General features: G+C 40.1%; 1 protein-coding gene across 3 annotated transcripts in view; it reads right to left on the bottom strand.

Annotated features, from left to right (window-relative positions):
• Positions 1–8,529: 8,529 nt before the first annotated feature.
• The window catches only part of LOC131077063 (putative transferase At1g60990, chloroplastic), a 408,775-nt gene continuing 396,781 nt past the window's right edge, over positions 8,530–20,523 (bottom strand). For 2 of the 3 annotated variants that reach the window (XM_058014475.2, XM_058014470.2), the window contains exons 10-12: positions 9,853–9,936; positions 9,574–9,701; positions 8,530–9,133 (exon numbers count right to left, since the gene is read on the bottom strand). In XM_058014475.2, the coding sequence (XP_057870458.1) occupies positions 8,948–9,133; positions 9,574–9,701; positions 9,853–9,936 (398 nt within the window). In that variant the 3' untranslated portion in view covers positions 8,530–8,947. The remainder of the gene's footprint in view (positions 9,134–9,573; positions 9,702–9,852; positions 9,937–20,523) is intronic. The other variant, XM_058014480.2, reaches the window with a different exon arrangement.

The following is a 20,523-nucleotide window of genomic DNA, read 5'->3' as shown; positions in this document are numbered from 1 at the left end:
TTATGGAGATATGTGTAAATCAAAGGGGCAACCAAGGGAGACATAAGTGAATATTTTAATATGTTTTATATTGAACATGTTTTATCCCACATTGTTTGAGTGAGTTGGGTCACCCCTTGGAGAAAGAATAAAAGGGAGCTTTTGTGGCTTCATTGGGGAGGTTGAATATGAGAAGAATTTGGTGTGTGAGTTGCAGATCCGTTCTTGGCATTAGAGGACGTCTATCCTCTCTTGTGACATTCTAGACGTCATTCCCTTGGGGTTTGGCCTTTGGAATCCTTTGCGATCAGCTTCATTTACAGGCAGATTGGGTGCATTTTTCAGCCACAGGCAACAACATTATTTGGTTGCATTTCCAGCTACAAGCAGCAGCATTATTTGGTTGCATTTCCAGCTACAGGCCGCAACACTATTCACGCGGCACTATTCATGCGACACTATTCACGTGGGTACTATTCACCTGGCACTATTCACGCGGGTACTATTCACCTGGCACTATTCACGCGGCATTCATCTGGCACTATTCATGCAGCACTATTCATGTTACTGTAGCAGCAGAATTAGAAAATTTTGTTGGAACATTATGTCAAAATGCTGGAGTATTTAGTGAGTTGAAAATAACCTGCTTTGTATTTGAGTTTGTTAATTCTGGAAATAATATTATAACAGCAGTAGTTCAATTTCCAGCTTGCCTATTATTGTAAATTCTTTTTAGTTCATGTTATGTGGTTTCATACCTGTGCAAAGACTTAAAACAAAAAAAGAAACATTGAAACATTAAACGGAGGAATAAGGAATTGGCTGCAAACTGTTTGACTAAATTCCTATCAGCAGTGGGGTTAGTTTTTTGGCATTCTAGGGTGCCCATTACAGTGGTATTAGAGCAGAAGATTCTGCCATCTTGTGGGAAACTTTCACCAAAACATATTGCAGAAATAAAACAGGTCCAGAATGTATGATTGAGCATGCAACAGGGGCATTATAATTTTCGCAATACCAGGGCCAGACAAAATAGAAATCCGGATAGTCAGAGTGAGCAGTCTAGTTCATCCGTGCAGGTGGACATAGAATCCAGTCATACAAACATAGAGGAAATATTCTTCGATCAGGACAGCAGTATGGGTGACCGAGATGAGAGAAATATCGTTCCAGATCAGGGGAGGTAATGTTCAGACAGTTACTGGGTACGTTAGAGCAAGGGCAGTGTATGCAGCAGGAGCAGAATAGGCGAATGGACATGATGTTGCAGCTTATGGCTAGACAGATGGGCGTTAATATTAATCCAGGTGATGCCAACAATGGAAACAATAACAATGGGGGAAACGATAACAATAGGGGCAATGATAATAATGGAGGCCGAGGCAACAACAATGGCCCTGAGAATAACATTAATGGTAATAATGGACATGGCAACAATGGGATTGAGGCGGATAACTTTAGACACATTGCACACCCAGCTCGAACAACGAGCTCGAGACCTCTTCTACCCACCTTTCCACCTAGGGATCCGGTTCAACTAGTGAACGAACCGCAGATTACTGAGTTACAGGGTCAGTTCAGGAGGGACTGGGAGGCCAGTGGACCCGAGTTTCAGGCGGATATTTCCCTCAGAGATTATATGGACTTGAGGATGAGACATATGCCTAGAGCAGGAGGGAGGAATCAGAATTTTGAGCTAAGAAAGAAAGTTGGAAAACTTTCCTTGCCTTATTATGATGCTTCAGGGAAGATGACTGCACGAGCTTGGGTGCAGAAGGTAGATACATACTTACAGCTTAATCCTATGCCTGAGGAGGAGGCTATGCAGTATGCGGCTATGCATTTGGACGGCGTTGCGCATGAATGGTGGCATCATGGCATGGTGACTTTGGGGCATAATCAGATTACATCCTATGAGGAATTCACAGAAAGATTGATTGAGAGATTTGACACTAGGGATCCCGAGTTACATTTCAAGGAGCTAGCACAGTTAAAACAAACAGGTTCGGTGGATGCTTACATCGCCGAGTTTCAGCGGTTGTCTGTACTTGTTACTGATATTTCTCCTAGGAGATTGGTGGTGTTATTTTGTGATGGGCTTGCTGATCCATTACGTGGTTGGGTGAAGGGACATGATCCACTCACCTTAGCAGAAGCAACTAAAAAGGCACGGGATTTAGCCCCTTCGGTATACAAAGGAAAATACCATTCAACAGATTCTTCCTACCGCAAGGACAAAGACAAAAAACCATTTCAGAAAGAGTATAACAAACCCAAAGAAGGATCAAAAGGACTAGACAGTGAAACCTTGAATGAACTTCGAAAGAAGAAACTGTGCTTCCAGTGTAGAGAGCCTTGGGACTTATCTCATAAATGCCCTCTCAAGGCTAAGGCAAATCAAATGGAGTATTTTTCAGTAGAGGAGTCAGAGTCAGTGGGGGAGGATCAGCACTCCGATTCAGATGAGAGTAGTACTACAGAGAGGAGCAGAGCTGCTGAGGATGACAGATCATTGGCACGGTTAATCGGGGCTCAGAAGGCAATCACCTTTCAGGTGAGAGGTACTATCCAGGGACAGAAGGTGATTTCCCTTATTGACACTGGGGCTACGCATAACTTTATTGATACACAGTTGGTAGCCAGGAGAGGCTTACAGACAGAGGAGCATGATGGTTTTAGAGTCATGGTGGCTAATGGCCAAAAGCTATTATGTACTCAGAAGGTTTCGAATCTTCACATTAGATTTGGAGATGGTTATGAGTTGGAGGATGATTTCTATGTTGTGGACATGGGAGATTACGACGTCATCCTCGGTATGACATGGATGGCATCGCTGGTTGAGTTCACTTTCAATCTAGCGAAGTTGGAGATGAGGTTTCAGCATGAGGGTAGGACTGTTGTGCTCAGGGGACTTTCAGATGGGAGTTGCAGGGTAGTGTCTTTGAGGAGAATGGAGAGACTTTTTCGACATAATGACATAGAGTGGGCAACAGAGTGCTTAGTTATGCCAGCTTCACCGGAGCCTCGAGTGAAGAGTCATCCACCAAATATACAGGAGATACTTGACAGGCATGCCAAGGTATTTGGTGATATTCCTCATGGGGTTCCTCCCGATAGGGGTGTAGAGCATGTTATTGAGCTCGAGGAGGGAGCCAAACCAGTGATGATCACTCCCTATCGTCATCCTAAGAAACATAAGGATGAGATAGAGAAGGCAATTAGGGAGTTGTTGGAAATGGGGCACATCAGGCCAAGCAAAAGCCCATTTGCTTCAGCAGTTGTCTTGGTTAAGAAGAAGGATGGAACAATGCGCATGTGCATTGACTACAGGGCCTTGAACAAAAAAACCATTAAGAACAGGTACCCCATTCCGCGGATAGATGAGCTGATAGATGAGCTACATTGGGCATGTGTATTCACAAAGATAGATTTGAGATCAGGGTATCATCAGATCAGTATGAGAGCAGAGGACATTGAGAAAACAGCTTTTCGGTGTCACTATGGTCATTTTGAGTTTCTGGTTATGCCATTTGGGCTAACCAATGCTCCTGCTACTTTTCAGAGTTGCATGAACCAGGTGTTTAGGGGGCAATTGAGGAGATACGTTTTGATTTTCTTTGATGATATTTTGATCTTTAGCAAGACATGGGGGGAGCATTTACAACATCTTGAGGAGGTGCTATCTATTTTGGAGAGAGAGTCCCTGTATGCCAAGGAGTCTAAGTGTGAGTTCGGGATGACAGAGCTTTTGTACCTTGGTCATATTATCAGTGCAAAGGGAGTTCGGGTGGATCCTGAAAAGATTAGAGCTATTGTTGATTGGCCCACACCTACGAACCTTACTCAGCTTAAGGGGTTCTTTGGCTTATGTGGTTTTTATAGGAGATTTGTTAAGGGGTTTTCTCAGACAGCTGCTCCCTTGACAGATCTTACTAAGAAGGGGGCCTTCATGTGGACAGAGGCAGCACAGAGGTGTTTTGAGCATTTCAAGCAGGTGATGTCTTCGTGTCCAGTTTTAGCTCTACCAGACTTCACGAAGCCCTTTGAGCTTCATTGTGATGCATCGGGTGATGGGATTGGAGCAGTATTGATGCAGGAGAAGCACCCGATTGCTTTTGAGAGTAGGAAGCTCCGAGGTGTGGAGAGGAGCTATTCTATTTATGATCGTGAGATGTTGGCCATCATGCATGCCTTGGCCAAATTCCGATCCTACTTGGTTGGAGGGAAGTTTGTGATCAAGACGGATCACAATAGCATAAAGTATTTCATGAGCCAGCGAGACTTGAATGACAGGCAGCAGAAGTGGGTCACTAAATTGCAGGCTTATGACTTTGACATTGAGTTTGTCAAAGGGAAGAGGAATGTAGTAGCTGATGCCTTATCCAGAAGACCTCACATTTGTGCTCTTGCAGAGATTACAGGAGATTGGAGGGATAAGATTATAGCAGAGTATGTCGGGGATACTTGGGCGTCTGGTTTGATTTCAGGTACTACACAGGATGATCGCTATGAGGTGATAGATGGATTGATCAGATTTCAGGACAGAGTTTACTTGATTCCGTCATCATAGTTGAGAGAAGCGATACTTAGGGCATTTCATGATGCACCTACAGCTGGGCATCCGGGGGTCTTCAAGACCTATAGGCAGATCCGAGAGCGATTCTCATGGAGAGGGCTCAAGGATGATGTTCAGAGGTATGTCAGGGAGTGTGCAGTTTGCCAGCAGAATAAGGGAGAGCACATGTTCCCTGCAGGTTTACTACAGCCCTTGCCCATCCCAGATAGGAAATGGGAAAGTATTTCAATGGACTTTATCACTGGGTTGCCACGAGTGCAAGGGAGGGATTGCATCTATGTGGTGGTAGACCGCTTAACGAAGTTCGCTCACTTCTTTGCTATTCCGTCCACTTACACAGCAGCACAGGTGGCAGATCTTTTCTTCAGAGAGATATTCAGGTTACATGGGCTACCTAGATTCATTGTCAGTGATCGGGATAGTAAATTTATGAGTATTTTCTGGCAAGAGTTGTTTACGTTGTGTGGCACAGATCTTACACCCAACACTAGTTATCATCCGCAAACAGATGGGCAGACGGAGATTGTGAATAAATGGGTGGAGGGATATTTGAGGAACTATGTGACTACACAGCAGAGGGCTTGGGTTAGATGGTTGCATATGGGAGAATATTGTTACAACACTACATATCATATGTCCATCAGGATGACACCCTTCATGGCACTTTATGGTTATGAAGCACCAAGCTTCATGGATCTGGTTTTGGGGGACAGCAGGGTGCCCAAAGCGAAAGACTTATTGCAGGATAGTCAGGATATCCTGAGAGTGCTCAAGGAGAACATACAGCAAGCTCAGAATCAACAAAAGTTGTATGCTGATCAGCATAGGGTAGAGCGCAGTTTCGAGGTAGGGGATATGGTATACTTGAGGCTACAGCCATATAGGTAGTCATCTCTCAAGAGGAGCGGGGCAGAGAAGCTGAAGCCTAGATTTTATGGTCCCTACAGGGTGATTCGCAGAGTGGGCGAAGTCGCCTATGAGCTTGAGCTTCCAGAGGGCAGTCGAGTACACAATGTATTTCATGTGTCTAGGCTTAAGAAAGCTATTGGTCAGAGTGTAGTACCTTCTGCAGATTTACCCCCTTTGGATGAGGAGGGGAAGCTCGTGTTAGTACCTGAGGCTATTCTGGACACCAGAGTGAGGAAACTCAGAAACAGGATAGTGAAGGAGTATTTGGTCAGATGGAGAGACCTGCCGGAGGAAGATGCTACATGGGAGAATGAGCAGGTGATACAGCAGGCTGGACTGAGATTGCTTGAGGACAAGCAATTTCAAGGGGGGCGGACTATAATGTCCCCACTCTAGCAGATTGACCAAGCATATGTGCGTTAGCCTAGCTCTACATGGTCCCGAGGGCTAACGAAGGGTTTAAAGGGATCCTGGAGTGTTTTGGCCTAGTCATTTCCAGTTTGGGCCAAAACGAAGTTGATTTACTTAGTTTCAGGCATACTTACTATTTTTAGTAAGTCAGCAGGACACAACGGAGGCTAGTTTTGGTGATTGGATTTGATACTCCTTGGCGAGAGCTTTCCGACGAGCTATCACTCACGCTATTCGGAGTCCGATTGCTAATATATTTTAATGCCTGAAGTTTTATTAAAGTAACATTTAATTTAATTGTAAAATATTAAAGTGTTACTTAATATTTATTTTATGGAGATATGTGTAAATCAAAGGGGCAACCAAGGGAGACATAAGTGAATATTTTAATATGTTTTATTTTGAACATGTTTTATCCCACATTGTTTGAGTGAGTTGGGTCGCCCCTTGGAGAAAGAATAAAAGGGAGCTTTTGTGGCTTCATTGGGGAGGTTGAATATGAGAAGAATTTGGTGTGTGAGTTGCAGATCCGTTCTTGGCATTAGAGGACGTCTATCCTCTCTTGTGACATTCTAGACGTCATTCCCTTGGGGTTTGGCCTTTGGAATCCTTTGCGATCAGCTTCATTTACAGGCAGATTGGGTGCATTTTTCAGCCACAGGCAGCAGCATTATTTGGTTGCATTTCCAGCTACAAGCAGCAGCATTATTTGGTTGCATTTCCAGCTACAGGCCGCGACACTATTTACGCGGGTACTATTCACGCGGCACTATTCACCTGGCACTATTCACGCGGGTACTATTCACCTGGCACTATTCACGCGGGTACTATTCACCTGGCACTATTCACATGGCACTATTCATCTGGCACTATTCATGCAGCACTATTCATGTTACTGTAGCAGCAGAATTAGAAACTTTTGTTGGAACATTATGTCAAAATGCTGGAGTATTTAGTGAGTTGAAAATAACCTGCTTTGTATTTGAGTTTGTTAATTCTGGAAATAATATTATAACAGTAGTAGTTCAATTTCCAGCTTGCCTATTATTGTAAATTCTTTTTAGTTCATGTTATGTGGTTTCATACCTGTGCAAAGACTTAAAACAAAAAAAGAAACATTGAAACATTAAACGGAGGAATAAGGAATTGGCTGCAAACTGTTTGACTAAATTCCTATCAGCAGTGGGGTTAGTTTTTGGGCATTCTAGGGTGCCCATTACAGTTTTGAAGGCGCTAGTTTGGGCTTGGTGGTGGGGGCTTTGCCCTTCAACCTCATCTTGTATTGTGATAGGGAATGCACCAGGATCACTGCCCTTGGACCCCACAAGGGGCACTACCCCATGGAACCTATGGGGGTGCTGTCCCTAGGCCCTCATTAGGGGCACTACCCCTTGACCCCTATTGCGGGCATTGCCCCTAAACCCCCACAAACTATAAGTCTAACCAAGTAATAGACCAATGATGAATCGCAATCATAAAATCAACAAAATACATATCTCCTATTGCAAATGTCTACATCTTCACAATTGAAACCTCAATCAAGGATTATCTTGTTTCATACCTTGGACGACTTTTTTCCATATACAAAACTAGCATTCCATAATCATTAGATTGTTGAATATGAGTTAATTCATAGTTGACAGGAAATGCCTTTTTCATAATGCAAAAATGTATTTGCACAGATAACTCATAAAACAATCCTATCTAAGGTCAAACTAGAACATCATCAGTTTCTTTTTACTTAACCATTCCTCTTTGTTAATGAATTTGACAACAAAACATACAGTATTGAAGGATTTAGGAAAACTTTAATACTAAATCCCTCACTTGAATATCTATTGCTCATCACAACCAAGTATACTAAGGAAATTTTTAAAATATAAGGAATTATGATGTTCTGTATATATACATATGAGCATGAGTTAATAAACCAAGTATGCTGAGATCATAAAAACTGAAACTTTCAAGAAGGCTATCAAATTTACTGCAATAGTTTTACTCAAGAAATCCCAAATGTCATCATCATACTAGTAGATGTCCTTTATACAAGATTTGGATTTAATTCCTGAATCTGTCCTTGAAACTAAGGCAGCACCTAACTATTTATGAAGCTTCCCGGGATAGCATGACAAAAATAAATATAAAAGACCAGAAGAATTATATTGACCATCTCCTAAGATTTTGGCATAGAGACCTTTGATTTAAGACAAAACTGTCAAATAAATCAGAAAAGAAGTGAAATACAAAACATGGATATTTAGAGCTCTACCTAAACATAGGAACCATGTGATTGGCTAAGATAGATGAGCTGAAGAAGTCTCACTTGTAAATCTCACCATGCATACATTTTTTGGGTACTTTGTAGTGTTGTACAAATTTGATACAGGCAAGTAATTCATGAGGACTCACGCACACTCAATTCTGTCACAAGAGAAGCCAGTTACTGTTGTTTGGAATGCAAGTTGAAACACAAGGATTGTCAAAGTTCTTCAAATGTACTGATTAGCATCAAGCAACCGCACTGTACTCTCTCTAAGTTCTTTTAAAAAAGCATGTATATTAACCTAAGAGTGTCACTTCACATAAGATTAAAGCATACCTAGCAATGAAGGTCCTTATGCAAAAAACAAAATACCCATTATGCATGTAAACCATTTCACAAAAGTAGAAAGGAATTAAATATATTCTGAATATTGAAATCATGATTATTAAGTACCCTACAATGATGATGGAACTTCTTAAATTTTTTTACTCATCAAAGCATGGTCCAGTAGGTAATAGCTGTTTTGCTTCACACAATTAGCTACATGATTGGAGACATATAGTCACAGCATACACAGTAGCACCTTAATTAATAGGGCAGAAGACAAAATTTAAATACAAGGTTATCATTTTTTATTCTTAGAAATCTAATCCTTGCAAACCATAGAACAATATACAAGAGACTAGGAGATTTCCCTGCAGATACATTTTATCACCTTCGAATAACTAATATACAAAGTAGCAAACACTTAAATCCTAATGGTAATTGAGATGATGAATAGTGACATATAGGTTTCAATTTACTCCCTTTTATGTTTTAGCCAATTCCTTTTGATTTGAAAGTGAGTGAGATATGAAAGGAATATCTACCAATACTCCCCTGGCATTTCCTATCTCTACTTCTTGTCCCAGGAAACCAAATTTTCTCTTCACATAACCGAGACCAACGTGTTTCAGACCACCACTTCCAAGGGCATAGCTTGTGAGCTTCCCAACCTGTTCATAATACGTATCAATGCACAAAACTAAGTTGATTTGAGCCAACATGTTTGGAAAGAAAATAAAATAAGAAGTTATAGCAATGTTCAGAGACCAATAAAAAATAGTCAATGCGATTTTTAATTGCTCAAGTATGATACCCCAAGAAAGTCCAAAAGAAATGGCAGGTTAAGTGGAAAAGTAAACTATAAAACCTAGACCCATGCTCCTATTATAACAGAGATGCTAGTAGGATTGTCACAAGGCACCCAACCTAATTGATCAACATGGATTTCCCTATGCTCCATCTATGCCTATCACCTATAGAAATATCTGTGGTTCACTGTCCTCGTTGGCATGAGCTTGGTAACTTCTAACAAGAAAAATATGTTAATGTTTAATCTAACATCAAATAAAATTTGCAATCAGATTAAATGTATCCTCAAACATCAGTCTACCTTTGTGCCATCCACTGTGATAATGCTCCCCAAAGTTGCAGGACCATCTAAATGAATACCCCACAAGTTCTGCTTGACACCATCATATGTGATGAGCCTTGCAATTGTCTCTTGCCCTATATAACACCCTGGAAAGGGATTTCAAATTTTCAGACTGGAAAAATTCAATACCTTTCCTTTAAATATTTTATAAAGAAAGAGATGAGTATGACTTCAAATTTCATGTATTGTTTAGAGTTTAGTGTGCTAGACAATCACAAGTGGAATGTTGTAAAATACCTTTTGTCAAAGAAATGGTTTTCCACAAACCAGCTTCAAGTACATTGAATTCATCTGTAAGCTCCTTACCGGCAGCAGGTCTTCCTAAGTAACATAAAATCACAAATTTTTAATTACAATTCTCAATATATTATTATATTAAACAAAATATAGAGATTCACAAAGAAATAGAATAAGAAGAGTTTGAAAGAGAGGGAGCGGGGGAGCTTAGGAAATGAAAAAGAAAAGCAGAGACTAGCATATGAATTAATGTCTAAAGATTGATATATTACAAAATTTAACCTCCAATTCTGGTTACGGCTTGAAAAAAACATAGAAATTCGAAAACTAATAAAATAAGAGTCTGAAAGAGAGTGAGTGGGAGGCTTTGGAAATGAAAGAGAAAAGAACAGACCAACATATGAATAATGTCTAAAGATTGATGTATAATTTTTATTTATCTTTTAGAGAAAAGAAGAGACTAACACACAAATACAGTGTAAAGATTGATATATTATTTTTATTTATCTTTTTAAAGTATCTATATAAAGAGTTTCACAAAGAACCACTAAAGTAAATGGAAAAAAATCTTACTATAGGGTCAGCAACGGCCTGTAAAATAAAACATGCTTATTTCTCACTATGACAAAGGAATTCCAATTCAAAGACATAAGAATTAATAATATTGTGAGAAGCAATGATTCATGATGTATTATACTTGATTATTAAGTTTATCTTGCACACTTACGTTAGTGTGGAAAAGAAGGAAACCTAAAAATAAGTGAAAAAATCACAACACTAGAGTGGATGCAATCATACTTACGCACTATGACTAAAATATAAGGGTGCTGCATTGCTTGCATGCAGAGGCTCATATTTAAGGACACATTATGAAGTAACTAAACTTCTACTGGGGATCATCATTCTCCATTGGCAAATGCCACACTGTCATTAATCATCATTGTTGTTGTTGGCGGTGATATTGTACGGGAATAAAACAGTAGTTAATTAGGTAGTACTTTACTTTGTTAGTAATGTAACCAAGGGATGGTAGTTACGGGTGCGACGGTTGTCCCTCGCATCCCCTCGGTACCTTTATATACCATGGAAGGTAACTTGTAAACACACATGATTATGAATGGAAATAGTATCTCTTATATTTGCTTGATCTTATCTGGTACCTATGGCATTATTGTTTCTCATTAAGCATTCTATTTGTATGTTCTAAACTGTTCACCTAGAGGGTAAACATCTGGCACTATTGCTGAAATTTATTCGGAGCAAGGGAATATACTACATGGCACGTGGATAATGGGACAACCATTGGCTGAAGGGACGAGTAGTAACCCTGACGAAGAGCCTGAAGAACTATTCGAGGGAGAAATAGCACTTACGAAAGATTTCTCCTGCATCCTCCAGGTAGCGATTGAAACACGCGTACGAAGGGAAGCCACCATCGAGGATGTTCCAGAGGATACTATGTGGAGTGCACTTGGTGTAAGCCCCATGGTAAATCGTTTGATGAACAACTTGCCCAACCTTTTGGCACAGGCATTTTTTGCTCTTCAAAACCGCAGACACCTATAAGGAGAACTGACGCCAACAAATCCTACGGTAGTTTTACGAGCGCCAAGAGGAGGAGCGCAATGAAACCGAACGAGGGGTAAATAATCCCTGAATTGTGTACGAGCGAAGGAGAATAAACAAGAACACCCCCACTGTAGTGAAATACATTGTATACCAGGGATGAATTAATAAAAGTGTTCTTTTCAATATGATGTCTTGTTCTATTTCATAAGGAGAATTTAGAATTAATGCCCAATCTACTAAATAAGGACAAAAACAAGAAGGAATACATAGGGGACTCTGAAGCCGCTCAATGAGCATTAATTCTCGAGCAACAAGTAGAACGAAGAAGAAGATTCAAGGGGATTGCCGAGGAAGGAAGCGGCAGAAATGGCAGCAATGGCTCTGGCGAGGGCCAAGTTTCCACACTAATAGAAACCACCAGGAAACGGTTTGGGGACCTTTCCCTAACATTGGAGGAGATCGGTGATGGGAGTACGGTAGAGCCGTACACGCCATACAGAGGTGCTGAGACCAGAAGGGAAGACGAGATAGAGACCGAGAATAGAGAGGCGGACAAAGTTGCCCCGAGTTTCCGGGACGGGGACGGTTGGGGATGGCGGGACGCGTTTCCGGGACGACAAATTTTTTTGCCAAATTTGGGGACGGCAGGGGACAGCAAAGGGGACGGCTATATAAAATATAGGAAAAATTTAAAATATATAGGAAAATTTCAAAATTTTAAATGTTCATATGAAAACATGGATAAAGCCCTGTGGCTGTGAAAAAAAAGTATTTCAATCTGCCCTGTGGCTGTCAAAACTCTGCAAATGCCCCCAAAAGTCTCCACCCAAGCGCCAAAACCAGAAACCCCTGTCGTATTTCCGTCTGCTGCAAAAACACGATGTTTTTAACTTTCTATTTGTTTGCAGTTTAAAACTTTAACGAAGTTTTCACGATATTCATATCATTATTTAATATTTTGATATTTGCATATCATATATATGCTGCGATATATATCATATACAATAAAATCATATATGATATATATATCATATACGATATATATCATATATAATTATATTGTATATAATATAAATTATATAATTAAATTTTAAGTTTTTACTTTTTTATTTTATTTATATCGTATATGATATAATTAATAATATTAATTTTTAAGTTTTTAACTTACGTCTTTGTTTTAATTTTATATTTATAATATGAATTAATATTTAATATTTATATTTATGATATGAATTTCAATTAATCAAAATTTTAAACGTTTGATATATATTATAAAATTAATAATTATTAATTATGAATTTCAATTAATCAATTAAATTAATAAATTTAAAATTTATTTTTAATTAATGTTTATTGTTTTCTTTTAATTTTTTTTATTTTTAATAACAATTTGAATAAATAAAAGGCCAATATTAGAAAATTTAAATAAAAAATTGAAAATTCCAATTTTTAAATTTTTTTAATATTTTTTAAGGGCCTTAAATATGGGGGATGTCTGGCCGTCCTCAAAACGGATTGGGGACGTCCCAGCTATCCCCAACCGTCCCCGGGACGTACAAACGTCCCCCCATTTCGAGGACGTCCCCTCAAAATACAGGCCAATTTGGGGACGGGGGGAAACGTCCCCTGGCCGTCCTTGGGACGGGGACGGGGGTTTTCAGGTCGGGGACGCGTCCCCGGGTAACTCTGGAGGCGGAGGATATCGGTGCGACCGAAGGTGTCGAGAGGACACAAGGTCACGGTACTAGAAGCAATTTGTTTGGTGCAGGCTCATCACACCCTGGAAGTCAGCAACTTGGTGGGGCCCAACGAACCAAATCTCGGTGGAGTACCTTTGGGAGGGCCAGTGTCTGGAGGAGGAGTTCCTGGAGGGTCAAATTCGAGTTCCGGAGGGCAGACCAGGCCGCCGCCAAGGAATGTAATGGTGAATCAGCAAAAATTGCCGAAGTTCACTGGAGATGGGAAAGAAGACCCCATACGACATTGTCGTACATGTGAAACAATCTAGTCGGCCAATGGCGTGGCCAATAGGGCGGAATGGGTGGTGCGATTCCCCGTCACCCTACGGGGAGTAGCCATCGATTGGTACTCGGATGCTGACAAAACCAAACTGACAACTTGGGATGAATTGCACAAAGCCTTCGGAAAGGAGTTTCGACTCCTCAAAGATGATAATGAAATCGTAGCAGAAATCTTGAGCACCAAGCAAGGGAAAAGTGAGACCATCCGAGCATATAGCCGACGCCTCAAGGAATTGTTGGGAAGAATGGATAACCAGCCCGACGATGGGTTGAAGAAAAGGTGGTTTGTGGAGGGCTTAAAATCGTCACTCAGAAGGAAAATGAAAATTGTACCCCCCGCATCCTACGACGATGCCTATAACCGAGCAATGGACTTGGAGAGTGAAGGGAAGACATCCAGGAAAAAGAAAGACAAATCCTTTGAAGAGGAGGACTCCTTCGACAGAAGTAGCAACGACGAGGGGTCAAGTAAAAAGGTGCAAGCCTTTCAAAAGGATATGCATCGCATGATGAAGGAATTCAAGAGCATGAAGGGAAGCAACAACAAAAATGAGGAAGTATGGTGCGTAGAATGTAGGAGGAAGGTCACACAAAAGGCTCTTGTCCAAAAAAGGCCTTCTGTGATATTTGCCAAGTGTTGGGACACTCTACCAAAAATGTCCCTACAACATGAAGACACGCGGGAACCAAGTTCTCTTCACCCAAGAGCAGCTGTCAGCGACAACAGGCACATCACAGCCTCAAGCCAACACCACGACATCATCTAGCGATTACAGAGGTAACTGAAGGGGAGGAAGAGGCAACAATAATAATAGCAATAATTGGAGTCGAATGCAGTATGATGCCAAGGGACGACCGATGATTCAGTGTCGAGCATGCAACCAGTGGGGACACTTTGCGTGGGATTGCTAGAAAGAGGAGGCACCCCAGCACTTGTGCAGATGGTGTGGTCCTGGAGACCACGATGAGACAAATTGCCCCAAGCCAAGGGTTAACCTCCTCAATATTGAGAAGACTGGTGATAAAGAAGTACTGGCAATCACCCGTGCTTAGACCAAAAAGTCCACTTATCCCGACCCCCGTATGGAGGAGGAGAGATTACGGGAGGCAAAAGCCAACATTGAGCGTGAGATGACGGCAGAACGACGGAACAAAGAGGTGGTGAGTAGTTACTAGTAGAGTTGGAGAACCAGTTGGCCAATGGATTGAAGAAGCAATGGTTCATCAAGGGACTGATCCCCTTGCTAAAGATGAAAGTGGTGCCTCCATCCTTGTATGCTGATGCTTACAATTGAGCGATGGACATCGAGGGTGAAAACAAAACATCCTCCCAAGGGAAGAGGAAGACAAACAATGACCAGAGCACCAAAGGTAGCATCAACGAAGAATCAATAATAGTCCAAGACCAACGACAGGACATGATGCAGATGATGAAAGAATTGAAGGATGAGAAAGAATTTGGAAGAAAGTAAAGAACTATGGTGCACCCACTGTAAGGTAGAAGGTCACACCAAGGCAAATTGCCCAAAAAATTTGTTCTGTGACATTTATCAAGTGATGGGGCATTCCATAAAGGAATGCCCACACAATTTAAAAACAAGAAGCACACAAGTACTCTTCACTCAGGGAACAATCAAACCCCTTGACCACACCTCCTAAACCACATAATAATAATAATGCATCTCTTGAGGGGTATCACAACAGAAGAGGAAATAACAATTGGTACAATAACAATGGGTCGAGAAGTCGAATCTAGATGATTCTAAAGGAAGATCGATGATCTAGTGCCAAAAATATAGCAAATGTGGTCCTTTTGCTAGAGAATGCTAGAGCAACCAAAACAAAGGAGGAATGTTGTGCAGATGGTGTGGACCCAAAACAAAATGGTATCAACATGTTGGACATGAGAGAGGAAGATGAAGAAGTTCTGGCAATTACAAGATCACAAACAAATAAGGCAATATATCTGGACCCTCATATGGAGAAGGAAAGATTTCAAGAGGCCAAAGCAAAAGTAGAACAAATAATGGCAAAAGATAGTCAAACATCCAAGGAAGCAGCAAGTACCTCATTGTTGTTAGAGTTGAAGAAGAACGTCGTACGACAGATGTTGCAAACAATCATACCTATCAAGGTGACGGACCTCCTATAGACCATGCCACAATTGAGAGTGGCAATCATTGACATAGTCAATGACAACCAAACTCGGCGACATGAAGGTCCAAGCAAAGGACATGACTGTAGAGCCGCAACTTGAACGTGAACAAGTCATTGATCCAATGTTGTTGATGATGAACATCAAGAGGAAGTCGATTGCCATTTAGATCGAAATCATGGGGAAGAACCTGACAAACACTATCATTGATGGAGGCTCAAGAGTCAACATACTACCCAAAGGTACCTAGAAGTGTCTAGGGAAACTAACTCTTTGGCCACCAATGTTTCACTTAGTAGGTACTGACCACCATGGTATCAAGTCATTGGGTATACTGATGGCATACAAAGTGACAATTAGGACACAACAATTCCTGTTGCACTTCGTTGTCGTCCCATTGTAGAAGCAAGCATACGAGCACTGCTAGGGAGAGATGGATAATTGCAATGAAAGCAGTCTGCAATTGGAAATGGAACACCCTTTCCATCAAGAGCAACGAGAGAAAATACATCATCAACCTAAAGAACTAGGTGGTGAGCGAAGAATTGGCATCCTTCGAGTCAAAGTCAAAAGGAGAAAAATCAAAAGTAGACGAAGAAAGAAAATTCATGGAACCAAATTACAAAGGGGTGCTTGATCTCAAGAGTTCCTCTAAGGACGAGATAAGTTCTCTCAATGGTTTATTCATTTGCAGATGGAAGACTAGGAGGGTGTTCCACCTTGAATGCAACATGTTACATATCAAGGAGATCGAAGAAAAAAAAGACAGAGCTACAAGTCAAACATTTCCTCTCAAGTACAAAGAATACAAGGAGGGAGTGGCAAGGGTGGACAATACGTCAACTCATAACTTTGGGTGAGATAAAATAATAAAGTATGTGTTGTGACTCTTTTTTTTGCTTTTAGGGTAGTCACTTTGTTAGTTTGCTTAGTTTTGCAGTGATTTCTTAAGCGTCATTAATCTTTTCTTACGGGATGAGGCAAGGATTAAGGAGGTGTGTGTTGTCAATCATTCAAATGTGTCAATGAGGCTAAGTTGCTCAATATTGCAAAGTTGTCAAACTTGTCAAAATCGTCAAAGATTTAAGAAAAGTTGCAAAATGGGAAAATTTACTTGCAATTCCATCAGGAATCGCAAGTATTTCATGCAGGTCTTGTTCTACAATGTCAAGAATGATCACTAAAATTGATAAGAGCAACAAGTGAAAGTGTCAAGATGCTAAGTTTTGATGAGGTGTCAAAGTTGTCAAGAGCTTTTGAATGTTGCATTTGTGTCTAAGTGATCGAGCACTAAGATTTCAACACTAAGGGGAATGAGGATCATTGCAAAAGCTTCTTCAACTCTGACCCTGGTGAAAAGGATTGCAAATGATGTAAACTCCGATCAAAGTAATGTGCAAGTGATCTAAACTCCGACCAGCCTTGACATTGTGCAAGCTTGTTTCAAAGTCTGATCCTATTTATGCACAACTTGCTAAAAGTCCGACATGACATTGTGCAAAATCATTTTAAACTCCAACTTGCACAAAATGCAGAACTTGACAAAAGTCTGACCAGCCATGAAAGCTTGTAAATTTTGTCCAATGTCCAACCTAGCCTACGCATCAATGCAAATCTTGTTTGAAGTCCGACTTTGGCATATTGCATAATTGGTCAAAACTCCAACCTAGCTGATATAGGCTTTGCAAATCTTTTTACAAACCTCGCCCTTTTCAATGCAAGAACATTGGAAACCTCGATCAACAAAAGACGATCAATGCAAAATTCACCTAACTGTAATGCAAATCTTTTCAAAAGTCCGATTTGCATCAATACAAAACTTGTTTCAAGTCCAACTTAGATTAATGCACAATGCGAAAACCTTTGGAACCGCGACCTTCCAACAATGCAAAATATTTTGAAACTCTGACCTGATTCCTTCAAGACAGCTGACCTGTTATAATGCAACAATTTTAAGTTGAAGTCGGCTTAGGATTGAATGGTTGTCTTTAGGCCTTAAGCGCTTATAAACAGGGATCAAATAGATAATTTCAACCATTCACAAAAATCAATTCAAAAACAATTCAAGGCATTATTAGCAGAGGAGAGCGATCTTTTCTCAGGCCAGTAGGTATTTTGGCAAATTTGATCATTCCATTGAGCAGATTTGCAATTGGAGTTGGAGTGATTTTGTCAACAGCAAGTTTGAGGCTAATCCAAGGGTGATTTTCTTTCCATTTCCAAACAGGATTGAGGCGAATTTGTGTCAGACCTAGGCAAATTTTTCACAGACCTAGCTCAGTCCTAAAGGCATAAAAATCAGGCCTTAAAAAACAAAACTCAGACTTGTAATCAGCAGCAGACCAGATTAAGGGTAGTTTACAGTTTTGATAATCATTTTTAGATCTTGCATTCATTGGTGTTACTTTTATGAAAGGTTTTTAGGGCCCTGACTTGTTAGGTATCAGCGCTATTTGCACTCAATCCGTGGTATATGATGTTAAATCTTTTGTCTTTCAGGGTTTGATGCAAGCACGAAAGGTTGATAAGGAGAAGAACATCACTAGGAATACACAAGAAGCATCACACAAGGATTCTACAGAAGGATCAAAGTCAAGGGCAACAACATGCGTCACATTTCAAGAGGACATCAAGACAACCAACATAATGAGGATGAGAAATATCGCTACATCAAGTCAGGAACCACATCAATGCAAGAACAAGTTTAGGATATCCAAGAATAGTGGTCAGTAAAATGACAACATGATAGAGTTCAAGTCAAGGACAAGGAAGGTCAAGAGGTCGTGTTCAACATAAAGTCATGTTCTACATCAAGTTGGCATCATAACAATTGTCTCCATCAAACATCATCAAGGTGAAACTCATCACAGGGATAGAATTCCCAAGTTAGGAAGATGGAAAGGCGAAATGTGATCAAGGAAGTAGATAGTTTCAGAAGAGTTAACTAAAGTTTGCTTATTCATATTAGATGATTCAATTTGGGAATATGCCCCATCCCCATCTTCATCGGGCAGCTCTAAATGTTGAGTATCAAGAGATATGTCTCAATCTCTAAACATTGTGTGATGAGGTAGTGTAAGAACCCTGCTGGTTCTAACTTTCCTGAAATGCTATTGCTGATTTGTTTTTTTTGTGTTTTTCAAAGGTTTTGGATAGTTTTCAAATAATTTTTTTTTTTTTTGCCAAGCAAGAATTGCACATAAAACTGAATAGATGCGAAATTGAGAGCAACTGTAACTATATTATGAATCAAGAAATTGCTACAAATAAATCTAATGCTAAATGCATACCCGTATGTCCTCAGCTTATTTTAAATAAAGAATTCTGGAATTTGCCAGCCAAGACTGGGAAACTGACCAAAATAGGCGTGCAAGTCCAGAATACAATTTCTCTAGGTCAGAAATGAGATGAAACCACCTAAATATGTTGGGCGTTGGGAATGGTGCAACCAAATTGCAAAATAGGAAGGTGTTTCAGCCTCCCAGACAAAACGTCCCTTTTCCGGACCCCACGTGCCAAGCAATAATTGTACGACCATCAACAGGAACTTGTACGACTGCTTATTGAAATGAAAGATGATGCTAATTGGGGCAACTAAACCTGAATGCCCTTTCCTTATTGAAAAATCTGCAAATAACTGAATAAAATAACATTTGATGAAGCAAAGTAAGACTCTTGAATGAAGCCCTCTCAGTTGCAATAATTCAGCTGATCTTTCACAGCCTCAAAATCACAGATCTATGAAGAATTATCATTCTTCAATAGCAAACCCTCTAAAACCCTTGTCTTAGAAAATTCACAGAGCAAAACCGAGCAATTTCAAATAATCAATAATGAATTGAGGTTTGAATTGCTTATTTCCCTTATAACCCCAAATGACACGAATTCCAAGAAAGTACACCCAATTGCCTTTTAAAATACATTAAATGTATTTTAATTACTTTATAGTTATAAAATGAATTTGGGCGAACTTTTTCATTTAAGTGAATTTTAAAGTCACTTTATAATATTTAAGTGGCTTTTTAATTTATATAAAGTCACTTTATGACTTTATAATATCCATATAAGCTAATTAAATAACTTTACCACTAAAATATTAATATCTCCCTCAATATTCAGTCTTTTGACGATCCGTCTGAAGCTAGGGTCAACACTGTATAACCCCATGTGTCCAAGTGCCCTGACTAAAAATAACACTATTGCCAGATTGATTTACTATAAATAGTAAGTCCCTCTATAGAGCCCATACATTGATTGCAAAGGCCTGGAACTGAAACCAAGACTGAACTAAAGAAGTGGAACTGCCCCTGAGACTCTCTATCCAAACATGTGAGATTGAACTAATTAGGGTTTCACAGTTGAATCTCAGCCGTTGATTTGAAAATCAATCCGAGCCTTCAAAATGTAATGAGCTCTCTATATAAGGCTCAAGTCTCTCATCTATAAAAGTTGGTAGTGGATCAATAGTCATTAGTTAGAAGTAGCAGTAGAGTAGGAGGAGGAAGCCAGAGATTGTTGCCAAGACTTGTGGAAATAAATGCTTGATTTCATTAAAGTTATGGTGGATCTTTGTGTTGTTTCCACATTTTGCATGGTTTCTTGTTACTTCTCAAGATTAATTAGAGTCCATTGATCCTGGTGGATGCTTATGAAGATATTGTGATGAATTCCTTGGTTCATACTTTTTGTAGTTTGCTAATTGTACGATACAGTGTAAAGTTAACCCGAGCCTAATCATTGTGCTAGGTTCGGTTGTGGATACTTGTTCAAGTTGCGCCAACATTGGGTATTTGGGTGATGTATTTGTGATGTGAAAATCTTCCATTTCCTTAGAAGATTGCATCAAGCTTGCACAATTGTTGTCATCATGACGAAGCAAGGCGTGATTTAAGAGAATTTGTCTATCTAAGTATCATCCATTGTCAT

This window comes from Cryptomeria japonica, chromosome 10, assembly GCF_030272615.1.
Source record: "Cryptomeria japonica chromosome 10, Sugi_1.0, whole genome shotgun sequence".
In the NCBI taxonomy this organism is placed as follows: domain Eukaryota; kingdom Viridiplantae; phylum Streptophyta; class Pinopsida; order Cupressales; family Cupressaceae; genus Cryptomeria; species Cryptomeria japonica.
Note: the sequence above shows the minus strand (reverse complement) of the source record. Positions and strands in the feature narration are given on the sequence as shown.